Here is an 18585-nt window from a genome sequence, read left to right on the forward strand (position 1 = left end):
CGAGGACAGACGCTTGGCCGCAGCCACCGGACACCCGTCTGGAATCAGCGACAGCGTTATAGAGCAGGACCTTCCCACGGACTGTATTGGCTTCACTCCAGCGGCGCCCATGAGGACCAGCATAAAACTAGCTCGGATCTACGGCCTCATCATCACGGGTACTGTTGTACATCAGCCCTTTACAACATGATCTGTGCTGATCGGTTGGTGGACGAAGTACTTTACGGGTCTGTTCTCCAAGAAGAAGCAACCTTTGTCTCTAGAGTCCAGGAGATTGTCAAAAGCCTCTATGACGTCTCTGATGAGATACCGGTGGAGCTCGCGACGGGATTTCCGATGCTTAGCCACGACGTGTCTTTGAGAATCTCGGGGGCGCTTCACCTGATATTCTACCACGTGAGAGATGGTCTAATCCCTACCGTATTGTCGTGTTCTGATACAGAGCGTGCTGGTCCCAGGCCCTTTTGCTCACGATTCGGCCTGTTATGCTTCACATGGCTCAGCTAATCCTGAGCGGAAAGGCACCACGCTCGGAGACGTTGTACGCTTCGCCCATTGGAAAGCTATGCAAAACGTGCACAGAAGCCGCGAGAAGACTGTTGGAAGTACTCATGACTCTACGCCAGCACAAATTCATCAGTACGTTGTCTTCTGCCTTTTCTGTATCAAGGGCGCTCGGCTAACGCGTCATCCACTCGGAGCGCTTTTCGGATTCTTTGACCTTGACGGCATGTCTTTTGTCGCGTTCATAATGATACTCACTGAGGTGTTGGACTCGGTATGTCCAGACGACCAGAGGATCAACCCAGCCCCGGGCCTGGGAGAAGCCTTGGGCCTGATGGAGCACGTAGCCAGCTACGGCAACAGATTCGCCCAGCAGTCTTTGGACGAGATTCGGAAGACCTGGGCCCAGCTGTGTACTCGCTTCAACATTACAATATCAGACAGGCTCGCCGAGTGTGCCCCCCGAAGCCCTCGCCCCGAGAATGAGGGCGGCCATGGTTCGAATATTGGTCGGACGGCGAATCTTAGCAATCCACTCATCTTGCCGCACATGCAATACCCGCGCCGGACATCCTTGCGTGACGAGCTCATGTCTGGTCTCGACCGTTCCTCGCTTGATGTCGATCAAAACGGCACGCAATCCATTCTGGCGGACCTAGACATTCGGGACATGAATTATCTGTGGACGCCGCTGCTTGAGGACGAGGTGGCGCCTCAGGAAGGAGGTGCTGCAACGGCAAGCGCTGCAAGCTTCTACCAGAATCTTTATGGGAATCCGCCATGGCAGTTCACGGGAGAGGGAATGGAGGACTTTGCGGAGTTTGGCCGTCACATTCTCAACGAGTACTGCAAGGACTTGACTTGACGTGATCAAGCAATATCAATCTTTCACTCTTTCTCTCTCTCAATCTGCCGCCTTCATTCTACAGGCCAGCTGCTTCTCTACCGCAATGATCCCTTCTAGGGCGCTTTGGTGACTGAGGGAGAACGCTTCAGAAATGACCGTGGGCAGCGGCTTGCGGGCGTTGCCCGTTCCGTAGCCGAATCCACATTGACAGGCCGTCTTCACCCCCGATATCCCAGACTTTGACAACTCCCAGTCCGCCAAGGAGAGTCCGTTCTGGAGCGTGATGGCTTCCTGCAGCTCCCCAGCTTTGTAGAGCCTCGCGAGCTCCACGTGTGCCCGGGGCACGACATTGGCCAGCGCCGAGATGACGCCGTTGGATCCCGCGACCAGGCCTGGGAGCATGAAGTCGGCCTTGCCGGCGAATGCGGCGAACTGAGAGCTCGGCAGCGTCGCCGAGATGCGTTGCAGCTTTCCGAGGTTACCGCACGTGAGCTTGACGCCGACAATCGCCGGCCGCTCCCTGGCCAGGTCGATGATCATGTCAGAGTCGAGGTCGATGCCGCCGGTGACACCGGGGAAGTTGTAGATGAGCACGGGAAGCGACGAGGATGCCGCCACCTAGAGAGAAGGCTTAAGAGTCTGACTAAGAACGGGGGAAGCTTTGTGCGCAAGCGCGCACTCACCTGCAGGTAAAAGTCCTTGATGACGGGCTTGGTCATGGCCGCGATCCAGTAGCTCGGCGGAAGCACCAGGGCGAAGTCTGCCCCGGATGTTTGCGCGTCCTGGACGAGCTTCCTCGTCTCTCGGACACTATTCGCACTGCACCCGCTTATTATGACGGCGTCGCTTGACGAAGACGCCTTGACCAGGGTCCGAACGTGTCGAATTACCTCGAGCCTCTCCTCCTGCGAAAGATGCGTTGCCTCGCCGTTGCTCCCGTGGACGACGAGGCCCCGGACGCCGGACGCCAGAAGCCTCTGTACGTGATGCGTGATGCTTGGAAAGTCGATGTCCTCGTCGTCTGTGAAGAAACACACCACGGGGGCATAGACACCAAATGGAGGAGGGGACATTGAGAACGACATGCTCCAGAGTCTCTCAGAAGGATTACTGCCGACTGCACTATCCAAGATGTTATGAAATGCGGTATGAGGAATAGCGGCCGCTCTGAATGAGATACGGTGCTTGTTGTCAAGTGGCTTTCGCTTACCGGGTTTTGCGGTATGATTGAACACTGGCTTGAGGAGCGATGCCTTTGGAGGGGATATCTATATCTCACGATTCACCCCGTAAATGCGCCTGGCTTGAGCAAGTGTACCGTTACTCCGCCTTCTTATTCGGCGACGTGCGCGGTTGTTTGATTAGTAGCTGCCCCTGCAGTGTCTCAAGCTGTTACGCCAGTCACACGCCCATTCCTCGTGCCGTTGTTGCGTTGGCTCGCACGCAAAGCTCGCAAATGGACCAGTGCTGCCGGTACCAGGCTGTCGCACCTGAGCGGTGGCCAATGACGTCCCAATCAGTCCCATTGGTGAAGAAGCATTGCTGGGATGGCCTAACCGCTGCCCCCTCTTCATGTTGTGAGTGAGTACATGTAGTTACTGTGCTGTCATGTCGAGCACCAGACGGCGTTCATGTTGTCCCAACAGCAATAACACTGCCATCATATATGTACTTTGTACCCCGGCGAGCATTCGGACATCATGTCCGACACAACGCAACGCGCAGCTCTTATTATCCGCCGTATCCTCCACCGGGACTTGTACCTGTGCGTCTGGTGTCATGTTGTGCATAACAGCCCCGGGGAAGATCTGCAACTCGCACAATTCATGATTGACTCCGCTCACTCGTGTTGAGTGCTGTGCTGGAGCATCAGCGGTCAAGTCGAGACTAATACCCGGCCGTTTTTGCTATACACATGGTGAGATAGCTTTCGGGCCTCTCTCCCAACTCAGTACCACAGCGCGTCTTGTGGTATATGCCGGGTCGCAGGCCGTTGCCAAAATGGGCGTCTTTGCCAACCGGTTCATGGGCATAGCCGAGCAAATGGGCCGCGCGCTCCAGAAAACGTCGGTGAGCACCAACATCAAAGAGCGTCTGGACTTTAGCTGTGCCATCTTCTCCGCCGACGGAGGGCTGGTGGCGAACGCACCCCATGTCCCTGCCATGCTGGGCAGCATGGCCTTTTCGGTGCGGTGGCAGATCGAGCACTGGAGGGGTAACATACGCAGGGGAGATGTGTTTCTGAGCAATGCCCCGGCCGCTGGTGGCGCGCATCTTCCCGACCTGACAGTCATCAGCCCCGTGTTCGACGAAGCCGGGGAGCAAGTGCTCTTTTGGACGGCGTCACGGGGTCACCATGCGGACGTGGGCGGCATCGTGCCGGGGTCCATGCCGGCAATGTCCAAGGAGATTTGGGAAGAAGGCGCCATCATAGAGAGCATGAAGATTGTGGAAGATGGAGTTTTCCAGGAGGAGTTACTCTACGAGGCGATGGTGGTGGCCCCGAGTCGATACCCTGGCTGCGAGGGTGCCCGGTCGTTCCAAGACAACGTCACCGGCATCAAAGCCCAAGCGGCGGCGAACCAGAAAGGGAACAGCCTCATCGCATCCTTGATAAAGGAGTATACGCTGGACACCGTCATGGTGCGTATCAGCTCTATGTTGCCAAACGCTCTTGAACGAGGCGAACATGGCGTCTAAGCTGTACATGAAAGAAGTCCAAACAGCCTCCGAGAATGCCGTCAGGGACTTTTTCAAGAAGATTGCGCGCCAAAAAGGACGGGGCGTATTTGAAGCGGAGAGACTTTATGGACGACGGGTCGAGGATAAGATTGCAAATCAGGATTAACCCAGAGACTGGCAGCGCGGACTTTGACTTTACTGGGACGAGTCCCCAAGCCTACCGCGCGTCTCTCAGATGTGCTCCTAGTCTCCCCAATTAACGAGCTGATCTCCCCACAGGCAATTGGAACGCCCCTCAGGCCGTCTGCAACGCAGGCATTATATACACGCTCCGCTGTCTCGTCGACGCCGAGATTCCACTCAATCAGGGCTGCATACTCCCCGTCAACGCCATCATCCCCGAGGGCAGCCTCCTCAAGCCGTCCAAGGACGCAGCCGTAGCGGCAGGCAACGGCCTAACCAACCAGCGCCTCGTCGACGTCATCCTGAAGGCCTTTGAGGTCTGCGCGGCAAGCAACGGCTGCATGGCCAACTTCACCTTTGGGCTCGCCCAGAAGGACGGCGTCGCCGGCGGCGGCTTCGGATACTACGAGACCATAGCGGGAGGCAGCGGCGCCGGCCCGTGGTGGGTCGGCGAGGACGGCATCCACTGCCACATGACCAACACGCGCATCACGGACGCGGAGGTCCTGGAGCGTCGGTATCCCGTCTTGCTGAGAGAGTTTAGCCTCCGCGTGGGCAGTGGAGGGGAGGGCAGGTTTAGAGGTGGGATGGGGGTGAATAGAGAGATCGAGTTCCTGATCGACATGCATGCGGGGATCCTCTCTGAGCGCCGGGTGTTCCAGCCGTACGGGATGGTGGGTGGGTTGCCGGGTGCGAGGGGAGAGAATCTCTGGCTCCGACGCAACGGACAGTTGATTAATGTTGGAGGCAAGGCCGCGTGTTACGTCAAGGCCGGTGATCGCATGCGGATCTCTACGCCGGGAGGTGGCGGCTATGGCACGCCGGTGCATTCAGCGGGGGGCGATTAGCCCCTGGCTATGAACGGCAAGTGTTCAAGTTGATTCGGGATAGAAGGGGGGAGGGGTTGCGACAGCCTCACTGGGTCATCTTCTAAGTTGTGACGCGGGACCGGCACATAATGGAGGGCATAGACGCAAATGGGTCCTTGATGAGCGGTACATGTGGCATTTGTGAGGCTGACTCTGGCACGCTGTGTAAATTCACATTACCAAAATTCATGGAAGAGTCAGAGGGAACACTGCAGTCACCTCGTTGCAACATGTCCTGCCGTTTCATCCTGGTTCAGCCTTCCTATTCCAAACTCCCTGCCTTTGCGGCAATTCAATACATGTATAATCCCCAACCCACACACGCCGGTAACAAAAGACAAGAACCTACAGGGCCAAGTCAAGGCTTGGACACCCAAATCATCTCTGGTCCCGCGACTGAGCTGCTGAACAAGTTACGGAGCGTCATGTCTTTCTCATGGGTGACGACGACCCAGACATACGCATAAAGGTCGCGGGGCACCTCCGCAACGCCGTCCTTGCTGAGCGGCGAGTACAAGACCTGCCCCCACGGCCCCAGGAACGCGAGGTAGTAGGGCTGCTTGTCGCTCTGCTCGAGAGAGACCTGGATCGTCGTGAGGAGGCCCGTCGCGGGGTTGTTGACACGTCCCGTGATGTTGAGCGGCGGGAGCGGCGTGTTCCACGACTGCAGCGTCTCAGAGGGGCACGAGCGTATGTACTTCTTCTGGAGGTACGAGTACACCAGGTTCGGGGAGAGGGCGACCTCGCGGGGTGCGGGCACGGCGGTGTGGTTCCGCATGAGGCCGATGACGCCGGCCATGCGCGACTTGGCCCCGATGGCGGACGCGAGGCACGGCGCCAGCCAGGGGTCCGTCGACGCCGCCGTGGTGACGGTGTCGAGGAGGAGGCCGATCTCGAGCATGATGAGCGTGAGCACAGCCTGGACGTAGTTGTCGGCATTGTCGTCGTCGGAGCCTGAACGAGGCCAGTTGAACTCGCACACATCCGGCATGGGCTTGTTAAAGTGCTGCAACACGTCGCTGGCCGTCGACCGGTGGAAGTAGGCCTGCGCCCCCATGGACCGGAAGAGGCCGACGATGGTCTCGGGGTAGACGCCCGCCCACGCCCCGCCGGTGAGCTTGCCGACGCCCGTGGTCAGGTAGACGAGCAGCGCGTTGTCCATGTAGTGCAGCAGCTGCAGCCGACGGGTCGCGTCGTCGGACAGCGTCTTGTTGTTGCCCCAGTTGTAGTTGGCGATGGCGCCGCCGCCGGCCACGCCCATCATCCACTGGTCGTTCTGGCCGGGCTTGGGGATCTGCGAGACGTAGTCCTTCCAGGCGGGGAGCGCGAGGACGCTGCCGTTCAGCGAGGCGATGAGGCTGCCGTTGACGCTCAGAGAACCGCCCAGCGGCGCGTGGGGAGGGATCGTGCTCGGAGGTGATGCCTTGGAGGCGACGACCTTGAATGCGTCAAACGTCTTGTCTCCGGTCAGAGCACTGTACACTGGTTAGCCGCCGTCATGTTTGTGGCAATTCTCTAAATATGAGTGAGCCACCCTGGGCGCGCCGGGGGGGGGGGGGGGGGGGGGGGGGCTGGTAACTCACGCATTGATGCTGCCAACCATGCCGCTCTGGCAGTGATTCCCCGTGGTCTGGGCGCAATAGTACCAGATGGGCTTGGTGTCGTTGATGACCACCTGGAACTGGACACCGGGCTTCGGCGACGAGGTAGGTATGAAGCCGCTGCTGAACCCGCCTCCGTCAAGCGGCTGGCACGGCTTGTCAAAGGACGATTGGACAACGGAATGGTTCTACAAGACATTCATGTTAGTCCCCGCGGTAAGTAAGCACCTCAGCAAGCTGGGGGTAAGGTAGAGACTGAACGCAACACATGACATACCTTTGGATTAAAGTTAAACTCGACAACAGTCCCTGGCAGCTCGGTGACGTTGTTGGGTGTGAAAGTCAAGCCGTTGAGGCCGACATCAACGTGTAGGACGCGCGTGCCACCCACAGGCAGGCCATTCGCCGGAGCTGCGCTCGTCGGTGCGCCCTTGGCTTTCTCCTTGTAGGCATCCAGAGTGTTTCCCATGGTCGGTCTGCAACGATGATGACGATTGAAACCCCGCGTTAGCTTTCAAGTGCTTCGATGTCGTGCACCAGACAGGGCAGGGCACAGCTATCAATTCCGACGCTGAGCGGGCACATCTGGATGGACTTACGCGTTGATGGCGTGCACCATGCCGCTCTGGCAGTGGTTCCCGGTCGTTTGCGAGCAGTATACCCACACCGGCTTCGTGTCGTTGATGGTGATGGTGAAGGTGGTCGGCGCCTCGACGCTGTCCGAGGCCGTCGGCGTGAAGCCCGAGAAGAAGCCGCCTTTGTCGAGGAGTTGACATGGCTTGTCAAACGATGACTGTGTGACTGTGTGGTTCTATGAGGACGGTTTACCTCGTCAGAAAAAAAATTCTTTTTTGCATTCTGCCCCCGGGAATGACTCGTGTAATCAGGTTGTAGTCGCATGTCGTCAGGGGTTATCATGGTGATGTGGTCGCCGGGCCGTCAACTCTTCTGACCCCCCTGAATGGCGTTGACAGAGACCATACGAAGAGCGCACTCACTTTGGAAAAGAAGTGATACGTGATCGTATCGCCAGTCCGCGCCGCGACCGTCTCCGGGTCAAACTTGAGCTTGCCTCCCTTGCCCACCGTCACATCCCAGCTGGCCGCGTCGCCGAGCCCCGCCAGCAGCAGCGTCAAGGCAGCTGACGCGGGCTTCATGATGTTGTCGTTCGTGGACACGGGGGGATCCCGACGAGTGTCGACTCTGTTCGCCTGGTCTGCGCAGAATGTGTCGCGGAAAGATCGCCCAGGCACACACACACGGGGGTCAGGACGGCATCAAATGAGGCACCAAGATCAATGAAGCGATTCAGCGTAAAGAGTCGCCCGACCAGAAGGGAGCTCACATGGCTATTAACGTATGCGACGCTCTACTACTCGACACCCCGCATGAGAAATCAAACCCTCGGTCTAATTGTGGAAGTGACCGGACCCTGGCGCCAACATTGAACATCGCGCACATCAAATGCAGCCCTACGACGAACCGGCCAGGGAGCTGGGCTGGATTCATCAACGTTCCCAGCGGCGGGCGGCTCTGTCATCTCCCGAGAGGCTTCGCCCAAACTATACATACCCATGCATCACGAGGCGCCCCGAGGTCCGGTCTCCTCTGATCCTTGTCCAAGTCAGCTTCAATCCGTTTATGTGATTTGCCATTGGCAGTGTCGACGGGGTGTTGCTCGGGGACCACCAGACCTGGAGAATGGTGGCGTCTTCATCATCATCATGGCAGCTCTCAGCTCAGCCTCCCTCCCAGCCGGCACGCGAAGATTCCAGGTCGGCTATCTCTGCTTCCGGGTCCGCAGCAACCGTGGCGCCACGACTAGTTTGCGCATTGATCAGGAGTCGAGACTGACTGGGTGTAAGTACTAACGGTGATGGTAGTAGTAGTCCCCTCACGTCAGCACGAGGACGCCGCCACGGAACGGATTTATTAGCTTCATGTTGGTGCGCGCCATCGTCTTATGAGGACGCTCGAGGCAGGCGTTTGCACAATGCTGCGCCGCTGCTAGTGATGATCTGAGAAGCGAGGGGACATGGGACATTGCTCTGTGGCCTGCTTGGTGAGACGACGGCAGCAAGCGCATCCGTGATGGGGGCGCCGCTATTTTGATCGATATCAAGGCATGTCCACGGCTATGTAGTGGCGCTTGCCAAAGCTGAACTCCCACCTGGGGCTTCTTGGGGTCTGGTGTTCCGCACGCAACCTCGTACAAGAGACTTCCAAAGTTCGTCCAAAACATCCTCGGGGGGGCTGAACAACGAAGCCGTCGGGACGAAGAGCTCACCGGGCAGGCACAGATGCTTACTTCCTCTAATACGCGTTGAAGTCGGGTCGCCGCCATCGAAATACTTCACCACCAACTTTTCGAGCCAACAAGCCATGGCTAATAGAATGGGGCACCTCGTCTTGGCCAGCGTGCCCTACGTCCTCTCGCTGGTCACCGTCATTATCATCATTCTGATCCTCGTTGCCGGCGACAAGCCCGGGACTCTGGAAGACCTCGCATTACTCAAGGTCAGTACCTAGCCATTGAAAACGCATCAATCGCCGTCTGTTCATTCAAGGCCTGCTGCGTACACCGTACGACCCTTGGGGGTCAGGTCACATCCCATGGAACTAACCGTAAATTGCTGTTATATAGGTTCACATCGGGTCCCTCAACCTACCGTCCAAGCTCTCCTCGTCCACGTTCCTTCAGGACCTGCAAAAGATCTCGGGCGCCGACCTCACCGGCAGTTCCGCCGCCACGGCGCAGTCCCTTGGTCTCGCGCCCCTCTATTCGGTATACATCTATACGACCTGCGCCTACTTCATCGCCGAGACAAAGTGTACTTCCTTCAAGGTCGGCTCGTGGTTCGACGCGCCGGCGACGCTCAAACTCGACAGCGTGGCAGCTTCCGTTGGCATCTCCGATGGCTTCAGCCACACTTTCGACGCGTACAGGAAGGCGGCGTCCTTTATGGGACTCGGATTCATCCTCGCCTTGGTATTGGTGGCCCTTGCCGCGATTTCATCCGGCTTGGGCAATAATCGGTTCCGCGCCTCGGCCGTCTCGGCCGCGGCCCTGTCGTGGATCGCGACGGCTTTCCTGTTGAGCGATGCTATCGTCACCCTCGTCACGGCTCGCAAGGTTGCAGGCGCCGTCACGTCCGAGCTGGGCAGCGTGGGCATCACGGCGGAGTCGGGCAAGGTGGTCTACCTGCCTTTCTTCGCCTTCGCCCTGTCCCTGGTCACTTCCATCATGTACTCTCTGAGCATTCGTCGCAGCAGCACGCACGCCAAAGGTTTCAGCCCGGCAGCTGCAGCCAAGAGACCGGCCTTTATGCTCGGCATCGCCCGCAGTCACGACGGCAAAGACGCAGCGGAAATCACGGCGGGAGCGACCAACGGCCCCATCACGTCGGCCAAGCCGGGGATCCTGCAGCGAGTCGCGACGTGGTCGCGCCACCGCTACGTGCAAGTCGAAAGGCAGGCCGCCGTCGCTCGCGAGCCCGACAACGACGCCGTCAAGTTGGCGGGCCGCTCCAATAATGCTCTCCGCGGCCAGCGCGACTCTGACTACTATGACAACCCGGCCGACGAGGGAGACATTGCCATGATATCATATGGTGGAAGGGCCGAGCCGGGTCACCCACACGCTGTTCCGATGTAGTCTAGGAGCCGGAGGCAGTTGCACGCGGATACTGCCAGCAGCTTTTTGTCGGGCTCACGAGCATATCGCACGCGGCTTTCTGACAACAGCGGCGGTGATCCGATGCTCCCTGATGCAAGACATCGAAACAGTGTGCTTTGCCACGTTCAAGTCTACTTCTGTAGCCGCAGGAACTGGAGTGTTGATGAGGGCGCTTGTGGTCCGCACGGTACAGCTGTTTCGTGAAGCCAGATGCACGGAAGTGCTGCGTTGACAAAGAAGAGGCTGTTGGTCAGTAGTTAGCGGCGGCCCAATTGACAATTTGCCCAAAGTGCAAACAAACCCGTTGAACATACGTCCGTGTTGCTCACTCAATGGCGCAAACGCCCGGCGTGGCCCTTTTCCAACTGTGGATTCCACTCCAGTCCTTTGATGCATGTGGATGGATGCCCCCGTGCATGTGCCGAACAAGGCTGAAGCGGCCCGCGCGCCCTCTGCTATCCTGGGCGGACGAGAATGTTCCACACTGGAAGGCTGCACTGCACCGTTCCCGTCCCCGCCCACCGCCACGTTACGCGGGGCACCCTCCCGCCTCATCCTTCTAGTCTTGTCTGACTGCTAGACGACAATCCCATCACCGCCACGCCGCCCTCTCAACCTCTCCTCTATCTCCCCCATCGTCACCAACCACTTCTTGTCCGACACCATGGTATGCCGCCCCCATCCCCTATCCCCTCTTTCATTGTTCTTCGCACATGTTTTTATGAAATCACCCGCTGACGAGTGTCCTCCATCGCAGGCATCCTCCTCCTCCCCCCAACTCTCGCTCAACCAGCGCCTCGCGCTCTCCATCTGCGACTTCCTCACCACCTCCGCCTCCGACGGCACCCTCACCGCCGACGACAAGGACTCGGTCGACGTGGCCGTCAACTGCATCGCCGAGTCCTTCAAGGTCGACCCCGCCGCCCCCGACACGCAGGCCGCCGGCAGCCAGTCCCTCCTCCAAATCTACACCGTCTACGACAAGCTCAAGGCCTCGGCCGGGCCCCCGCCCCCCGCCGGCGGCGCCGGCGCTGATGCTTCCACCTCCTCGTCCGCTGGCGTGACGGCCCCGACCGACGAGCAAAAGAAAGAGGCCGAGGCCCTCAAGTCCAAGGGCAACGCCGCCATGGCGCAAAAGGACTACCCCTCCGCCATCGACCTCTACACCCAGGCCCTCCGCCTCCACCCCGCCAACGCAATCTTCCTCTCCAACCGCGCCGCCGCCCACTCCGCCGCCAAGGACCACGCTTCCGCCCGCATCGACGCCGAGGCCGCCGTCGCCGTCGACCCCACCTACACAAAGGCCTGGTCCCGCCTCGGTCTCGCCCGCTTCGCCCTCGGCGACGCAAAGGGCGCCATGGAGGCCTACGCCCGCGGCATCGAGCACGAGGGCAGCGGCGGCTCCGACGCCATGAAGAAGGGCTACGAGACGGCCAAGCGCCGCGTCGACGAGATGCAGGCCGAGGAGGCCGACCTCGCCCGCGCCGCCTCCGCCTCCCCCGACGCCGCCCCCGGCGGCATGCCCGACCTCGGCAGTCTCGCCTCCATGTTCGGCGGCGGCGGCGCTGGTGGTGCTGGCGGTGCTGGCGGCATGCCCGACCTGGCCTCCATCATGAACAACCCCATGTTCGCCAGCATGGCCCAGAACCTCATGAGCAACCCCGATATGATGGCCAACCTCATGAGCAACCCGCGCCTGCGCGAAATGGCCAACCAGTTTGGCAGCGGCGGTGGCATGCCTGATCTCAACAGTCTCATGTCCGACCCCAACGTCGCTGAAATGTAAGCCCTCCGCCACCACCACCCTTGTCCTACTTCTACAGACGTACCTAATGCGAATCAGGGCGCGCAACATGATGGGAGGCGGTGCCGGCCGCGGCGCCGGTGGCAACGGCGGCAGCGGTGGCAACAACAGCACCCCGTGAGAGTCCTTACTGGATGGCGAGTATTCATGTGACGGTGGCGCGTCCTAGGAAAGAAAAGAGAGGGCCCGACATGCAGACACCTGGCGTATATCTTCCCGTACAGATAGATACCTTAACAAAGAGCGACTGAACTGTTGCAGGAATAGTCTTGTCGCTAAAATACCCCCGATGTCCCAAAGCGCCTTTCAAGGCCTCGTGGCCCGAGCTGTCATGACCATGGTTCATCAAGTGAGTGTAGAGATACATGTCTTCATGAGGCATAGTCCTCAAACATTGCCACGACAAGTCTGCTTGGCGAATAACACTCAAACATCTCATCCCGGCCAATACATACTGTACAATGTAAGCTGAGAATGGAGCCCACGTGTGGACCCGCCACCCGCGTAAAGATATCACCATCACCCTCCCCTACACATGCTGGTTCTCCGTCGCCTCAGTGCGGGTGCCACCTCGAGCACGACGACCCCGAGTCCAGGAACCTCGGCCTCGTCTCCCAGGCCGATACGTTCTTCCCGAAGCTGTCGCGGTGGTGGCCACGACGAGTCTTCGTCGTCGCTCGGTCTCCTCCCCGCCAGGGGTCTCTGACATTACAGTGTCTGTAGTGTCTGTTTCTTTCATTGTTCTAGATGGCTCGTCGAAGTGCGAGTTGGATTGTGGGGCAGCGATCTGTCGCAACACAGTCGAACCACGGCTGGTCGGCCTTGGTATATGAGATTGCTGCACCTGGGGTTGCACCGATGGAGCGGACACGCGACGCTTTAAGGAAGTCATTAGCCTAGCCGTATGCCCTTGGAAACGTGGTCATACCGATGTGTCTTGGAAGTCTTCTAGCCTAACGGACCTAGCGGGTACGGCAGGCATTGGATAAGTCTCTGATGCAGCAGCCTGAGAGGGTTCACTTTTGGATTGAATACGTCTTGAATACCGCGGATGTTTCAAGGTAGTGTCAAGAGCACACTCTGACTCGCGCTTCCCGTGCATTCCTGAGGCTTTCTAGGCTTCGGGAGATGCGCCTGCTCACGTCAGTGCTGACCGACATATGGCTGACGGGTAACATCTCACCGTCATTGGCGGCTTTGTTCTTATCGGAACATCCTGCCGTCTGCGTTGCCGGACTAGTGGCACTCGTGGATACACGAGGTGTTTTCCCAGATGATACAAACGGCTCGTCTAATTCCTGTGTAGGTTCGGCTACGTTGGCCGCGGCATTGCAAGGGGTATTCGGGATGTTTGCAGGCTCGCAGCTTTCAATTTCGTCTGACCACTGGCCATGGACAGAGCTCTCGGGGACAATTGAATCGTCAGAGGTGGTGCTGTGGTTATTGCTCGAAGCGCAGTCATGCGCATCTCCCTTTCTTGGTGAAGTCAAGGCCCGGGGAGTGAATTCCGGGGCGACGGGGTTGAGCTTAGAGCCCTTTTGCGTTGTCAGCTCGTTCAAGTAGGAATTGGTACTACGACTCACTTCTTTTGCCTGGCTTGTAGACTCGGCATTCTCAGCCGTATGCTCAATTTCCGTGCAGAACATCTCACTGTCGCTATCAGTGGTTCCACATCGGTCAGGATCAGCTGCAGTTTGCTCAGATGACACATCATCAGTGAGTTCCTGTCGGTCGTCGACAATCTCAACGACATCCTGAGTCTTGTCGCGAGGCCGGAGAAACACTTGCTTTGACCACAAGTCCGCATATCGCCCCTTTTTGGCGATAAGCTTGTGGTGGCTGCCTTTCTCGATGAGCTCCCCATGTTCGATGACCACGATCCGATCTGCATTCATAATTGTTGACAGCCGGTGCCTGCAATCGTTAGAGATGGCCTTCACGAAAGCCAAAGGCTTGACATACGCCACAATAAAAGTTGTGCGCCCTTGACAAAGGCTCTTGAACGACTCCTGTATTTGCTGTTCGGTATCGGTGTCCACTGCACTGGTAGCTTCGTCCAGGAGCACAATATCTGGCTTCTTCAGAATAGCTCTTGCGATCGCAACGCGCTGTAGCTCGCCGCCGGATAGCTTCCTGTCGTCGTGTTAGCAACCGTGAGAAAGGTTCAACGGCCGGATCACAGCTTACACACCGCGCTCGCCAACGCGAGTCTCGTACCCTAGGCAGATGGTCAGAAACACACGGGTCGGCGTCGCAACTCATCCTACTGACCGTTGGTGAAGCCTATGATCTTATCATGTATACAGGCAGCCTGACAGGCTTCAAACACTTCCTCGTCGCTGGCAGTTATTCGTCCGTATCGGACGTTGTTCATGATGGTGTCGTCAAAGAGAATCGGGTTCTGGGGCACGATGCCGATTCTGTCGCGGAGACTATAAACTGTTAGCGGGATTCATGCCAGGTTTCCATGCCGAAGTACCTGAATAGATCCACATCGCGCACGTCTTGGCCGTCGATGCGAATGGAACCCTCCGAGACATCGTAGAATCTGTCAAGTAGCTTCAATAACGTAGACTTGCCAGCGCCGGTCGCCCCAACAAAAGCTACCGTCTCCCCTGCTGGGACACTTAAGCTAATGCCTTTGATAGTCCCTTTACGGCCGTCGTAGCTGAAGCAAACATTCTCGAACTCAACATTGCCGGAGACAAACTTGAGGGGCCGCGCCCCTTTCTTGTTCTCCACCGTCGGCTTCGTTTTCATAACATCCAACAGCCGCTCCGCATCGATAAAGTCGTCGCTCATGCTCTTCCCAAGCTTGGCAAAGAATTGAAGTGGGGAAGTAAGCTGCGACCAGTACATCAAAAGCATCGCAAATTGGCCAGAGGTCGCGCGCCCGCTCTGAATCCTTGACACAGCCAGGAAGGCGCTCACTAGTAGACCAGATGTGAGCACCATGGTTTGAAAGGCAATCGAGATGTACCAGCTCATGACGTAGCGTTGCTCACTGAGCCAGCGATTTGTGACAGCGTTCGCGTGTCGGTTGTCTTCATAGCCAATCTGATTGAACGCGCTGACAGTCTGCCATCCAAGAAGACCAGATTGTCGAACATAATGCTCCTGGTACAATGCGTTGACCCTCTTGCGGCTTGCGGCCTTGGACTCGGCAACCAAGCGGCCGGCCATGACGAAGAAAATAGTGCCAGTCGCAACGGTGATGAGGCCTTCGTACGGGCCAAATGTGACTGAAAGATAGACGACAGCCACACCCATGTCAATGAGCATAGGCAGGGCCTGGAGCAGGACGCTCTCCACAACGTTAGACACAGCTGCTCCGCCATATATGGCCATCATCATCTCGGATGAGCTTTTTGAGTCATGAAAGTCGGCGGATAAATGCATCATGTGTGAATATGCCGCGCGAGTGATGTTGTCGTGGGCGTAGTACTTGACTGGGATCCATAACCATTGGCGAAGGAGCTCAATGCCCGATTCCGAGGCGGCAAGTCGCAAAATCGCAAAGAAGACGACGGCAATCCACGGGTTCGACTGGTTCGCACCGCTAAGGCTGTCCATGATGATTCCAGTTTGTCGAGGTATAAGAAGGTGCAGTGCATTGGAGGCGAAGAGACAGAGGACGACTGCCGCTGCACGGAGTTGGAGTGGAGAGCTATTGACGGGCCAGACATAGGGGAAGAAAATCTTGTTCTGATCAGCAACGTAATTGGGAGAGCAGGTCAATTTCGTCGTGGGGGTTTCGTACCATGAAGCCCTTGGCATACTCAAACCAATTGCCTCCCTCCTTCAGCCTCTTTTCCATGGCTTCACGAGCTTCTCTTTCGCGCCTCTCCCACCTAAACTCGGCCGTGTTTTCTGACGACTCATCAGAGTTGGCTGTGGCTCCATAATTGCCCGCGTTGGTAGTCCCGGACGACTGGTCAGTTGCCGCAGTCTTTGGAAGAAGTGACTGGTGCTCTTCATCGCTTCCATGGGACGACGGACGCGCCAAGGACGCTACAAGAGGCCAAATGACGAGTGCAAGCAGTGATGCGATCCTCACCGCGTTGAGAGACAATTCGGCCACTTCATAGCTGCTTGTGGTAGGGTCGTCTGAGCGGCAGACTCTCGCAAGGACAAAACCGCCAATGACAGATTCAAAAGCCAATGCCAACAACCAGGAACCCTGGAATTGGTATCCCAGCGCACCGTTCAAGTCGCAGAGACAGGTGAGCTGAATGCCGAAGATGAGAAGGCAGGACAGGCAGCCCACGACTAAGCAGTCATCTGGTGGCCACTGCTGACCTCTGACCGAAGTCGTTATGAGCACGGCGAGCTGAGCGACGTAGGTGAAGACAAATATGCCCAGAAGACTCAAGACGACACGTCGGCAGGGTCGCTCGGGCTTGCCATCCTTGCCCTCCTTGAGACGCTGAAGGGTGCAGGCCGAGGCGAGTGATGAGCCCAGAAAGTAGAGGAAAACGACAGCCGGGTAGATGTAGTAGAGCACTGGCAGAGGTGCCGAAGGCCTGTTTGGTGCGAGATCCATGCAAGGCGTCTTGTAGTGGCGGCGGCGGCGGCGGCAGTAAAGGCAGCGAGCGGGCTGGTATGTGGGCGCGCCGAAGCGGTCTATGGAGGGTTGGGCAGGGTAGAAGAGAGTGCCAGGCGTTTCTGGGGTTGGGCTCGAGGCGAAGTGGGCGGTGATGTCGACGAGGTCGCTCAAGACGAATTGGCGAAGTCCAAGGCAGTTGCACTTAGATGGAGGGACCGCTATGCACGCAACGAAGGCAGATTTTGCAGGATCAAAGCAAACGAAGAAGACTGGATGAAAGAATTGCAAGGGAAAAGATCCGGCTCGAGGACGTCGGGCAAGAAGAGCTGGGCGGCGAGGAGCACGTGCAGGAGAGCACAGCCTAGAGCAAGGCGGGAAGAAGCGAGCCCTGAGTCGTTGAACAGTCAGTAACACCCAACTAGCTGGCCAGGCAAGTACTAGGTAGGTATAGGCAAGGTGGGCAAGGTACCTAGTACGGCACCTATGTCATGACTTACTTCGCGCGAAGAATGGAGAAGGCGGGCTTGCAGACGTTCCACCTGGTGGTCGCCGTGGTACAACAAGGTACTGCAGCGAGTGGCGGTCTCGGCGAGGCCTCTCTGCTTCGCCTTTGGCGGTGATGCAGTATGCCAGGCCGCGTGGAGAAGACGATGGATGACGGGCGCGCCGGCGGGATGCCTGCGGCTGCAGCAGAGCACTGCAGGTAGTGCGTGAGTGCGTGAGTGAGGGCGGGCTGTGGGGATCCGTCCGTGTTGGCGGGATCGCAGATGCTCAAGAAGTCGTGCAACGCGGCCGTGTCTTGATGGCGACCTGCGACGACGACCCGATCCTGTTGCTTTGCTTCTTTCTTTGGCTTGTCTGGTTTGCCCTGCCTGAGGCGGAGCCCGATTGACGCTGTTGGATGGCGACACGACTCGACTTTGGACCCAGTACCTCCTGGGGGCAAAGTGAAGTATGAAGTACCGGGCACCGACGAAGTGCTCACTCACCGTCCCTCGAGCGCCTTCCTTACCGTGGGGGAGGCAGGCAGCACGGCAGCGGCGGCTGACTTTCAAATTCCTTTCCTCACCACGCGGCTCGCGCAAGAAGGAAGCAAGTGTCTCTTGCTGGAAGCCCGTTGCTGTTCAGCTCTGCCCGCTGCTTGCTTGGCCGTTGATCCCCCCTGGGCCAGGGCACCCAAGTGTCGGTAAACTTCGTATGGCCACCGCTGCCGAGTCCCGTACGTTGCCGGGCGGCGACGTCCTTGGCTCACCTTCACCGTCACCGTCACTGTCACTGTCACTGTCACTGATTGGGCGATGGGGTGAGTAGCGGTAGGTGGAAAACGGAAGTGGAGGCGGCGGAGGCAGGTGCAGCCCGCGAGTTGGTGCGGCGCTGGTCGTGATCTCAGGCACTTGCCTCGTTAGTTAGCCCTGGCGACCGACCCTTCCTTCCAGGTTCCTGCTAGCCTGCCAAGCGACACCTTGTGTGCAAAGTTTGTAGGTACTTTGTCTACCCAGGCACTACCTACCTATCTTGTAGCTAATCTTGGTAACCGATTAGGAAAGGCACTCCTAGCCCACGATGCAGGGAACTGGCCAGGTATCAAGTTCGGGACCTTTGGTACGAAGTAGGAATTTTACCTGGTACTTTAGTACCATATTTGTGCCGTACCCAGTTGGAAGCACCAATCCTCCAGGCCTGCAACGAAATGCCTACTTCTGCACAAGTCTTGAGCCCAGACAGTCCGTGATACTCGGGCAATGCCTTGTTGGTGGCCTTTGCTTACCATGCCTTGCCCAGCCCACGCAGACGCCGACAAAGGTTCGCAAATGGGATGCACTTCCGTGGCAGTGCTCGTTCCTGCAGGTCCCGACTCATCGCGCCTTTGGCT

General features: G+C 58.0%; 7 protein-coding genes across 9 annotated transcripts; 4 read left to right on the plus strand and 3 right to left on the minus strand.

Annotated features, from left to right (window-relative positions):
* Positions 1-186: 186 nt before the first annotated feature.
* JDV02_005452 (uncharacterized protein) lies at positions 187-1369 on the plus strand (the record flags this gene model as incomplete). Its single annotated transcript, XM_047986754.1, has 3 exons — positions 187-396; positions 459-639; positions 702-1369. The coding sequence occupies 3 exons, from the start codon at positions 187-189 to the stop codon at positions 1367-1369; spliced, it is 1059 nt and encodes a 352-aa protein (XP_047842737.1).
* Positions 1370-1408: 39 nt separating this feature from the next.
* JDV02_005453 (4-hydroxy-2-oxoglutarate aldolase) lies at positions 1409-2605 on the minus strand (the record flags this gene model as incomplete). Its single annotated transcript, XM_047986755.1, has 3 exons — positions 2562-2605; positions 2035-2473; positions 1409-1969 (listed from the first exon to the last, which is right to left on the minus strand). The coding sequence occupies exons 2-3, from the start codon at positions 2434-2436 to the stop codon at positions 1409-1411; spliced, it is 963 nt and encodes a 320-aa protein (XP_047842738.1). The 5' UTR covers positions 2437-2473; positions 2562-2605.
* Positions 2606-3352: 747 nt separating this feature from the next.
* Positions 3353-5064, plus strand: JDV02_005454 (5-oxoprolinase (ATP-hydrolyzing); the record flags this gene model as incomplete). The annotated part of the gene is made up of 3 exons (XM_047986756.1): positions 3353-3994; positions 4066-4270; positions 4313-5064. 3 exons carry the CDS (start codon positions 3353-3355, stop codon positions 5062-5064), a joined length of 1599 nt encoding a protein of 532 aa, XP_047842739.1.
* Positions 5065-5443: 379 nt separating this feature from the next.
* On the minus strand, positions 5444-7843 carry JDV02_005455 (uncharacterized protein; the record flags this gene model as incomplete). Its single annotated transcript, XM_047986757.1, has 5 exons — positions 5444-6560; positions 6669-6874; positions 6964-7162; positions 7286-7497; positions 7685-7843. 5 exons carry the CDS (start codon positions 7841-7843, stop codon positions 5444-5446), a joined length of 1893 nt encoding a protein of 630 aa, XP_047842740.1.
* Positions 7844-9068: 1225 nt separating this feature from the next.
* On the plus strand, positions 9069-10341 carry JDV02_005456 (uncharacterized protein; the record flags this gene model as incomplete). The annotated part of the gene is made up of 2 exons (XM_047986758.1): positions 9069-9203; positions 9331-10341. 2 exons carry the CDS (start codon positions 9069-9071, stop codon positions 10339-10341), a joined length of 1146 nt encoding a protein of 381 aa, XP_047842741.1.
* Positions 10342-10914: 573 nt separating this feature from the next.
* On the plus strand, positions 10915-12466 carry sgt2 (Small glutamine-rich tetratricopeptide repeat-containing protein 2). 2 transcript variants are annotated; one of them, XM_047986759.1, is made up of 3 exons: positions 10915-11029; positions 11120-12144; positions 12206-12414. In XM_047986759.1, exons 1-3 carry the CDS (start codon positions 11027-11029, stop codon positions 12285-12287), a joined length of 1110 nt encoding a protein of 369 aa, XP_047842742.1. In that variant the 5' UTR covers positions 10915-11026; the 3' UTR covers positions 12288-12414. The 2 variants fall into 2 exon arrangements, with proteins under 2 accessions (XP_047842742.1, XP_047842743.1); XM_047986760.1 differs by having other exon boundaries at positions 11120-12466.
* JDV02_005458 (uncharacterized protein) lies at positions 12352-18122 on the minus strand. 2 transcript variants are annotated; one of them, XM_047986762.1, is made up of 9 exons: positions 17210-18122; positions 15927-17100; positions 14646-15865; positions 14438-14598; positions 14354-14384; positions 14129-14299; positions 13750-14080; positions 13350-13701; positions 12352-13280 (listed from the first exon to the last, which is right to left on the minus strand). In XM_047986762.1, the coding sequence occupies exons 2-9, from the start codon at positions 16707-16709 to the stop codon at positions 13234-13236; spliced, it is 3096 nt and encodes a 1031-aa protein (XP_047842745.1). In that variant the 5' UTR covers positions 16710-17100; positions 17210-18122; the 3' UTR covers positions 12352-13233. The 2 variants fall into 2 exon arrangements, with proteins under 2 accessions (XP_047842745.1, XP_047842744.1); XM_047986761.1 differs by having other exon boundaries at positions 12352-13300.
* Between the last annotated feature and the right edge of the window lie 463 nt (positions 18123-18585).

This window comes from Purpureocillium takamizusanense, chromosome 4, assembly GCF_022605165.1.
Source record: "Purpureocillium takamizusanense chromosome 4, complete sequence".
Taxonomy (NCBI): Eukaryota; Fungi; Ascomycota; class Sordariomycetes; order Hypocreales; family Ophiocordycipitaceae; genus Purpureocillium; species Purpureocillium takamizusanense.

Bases quoted from the DNA above. Each gene is read 5' to 3' on its own strand.
- JDV02_005458 (XM_047986762.1), bottom strand. From the start codon at position 16,709: ATGGATCTCGCACCAAACAGGCCTTCGGCACCTCTGCCAGTGCTCTAC. The intron at 14,599-14,645 runs GTACTTCGGCAT...AACAGTTTATAG, and splicing joins CGCGATGTGGATCTATTCAG to TCTCCGCGACAGAATCGGCA. The intron at 14,300-14,353 runs GTAAGCTGTGAT...ACACGACGACAG, and splicing joins CGCGTTGGCGAGCGCGGTGT to GAAGCTATCCGGCGGCGAGC.
- sgt2 (XM_047986759.1), top strand. The intron at 12,145-12,205 runs GTAAGCCCTCCG...AATGCGAATCAG, and splicing joins GACCCCAACGTCGCTGAAAT to GGCGCGCAACATGATGGGAG.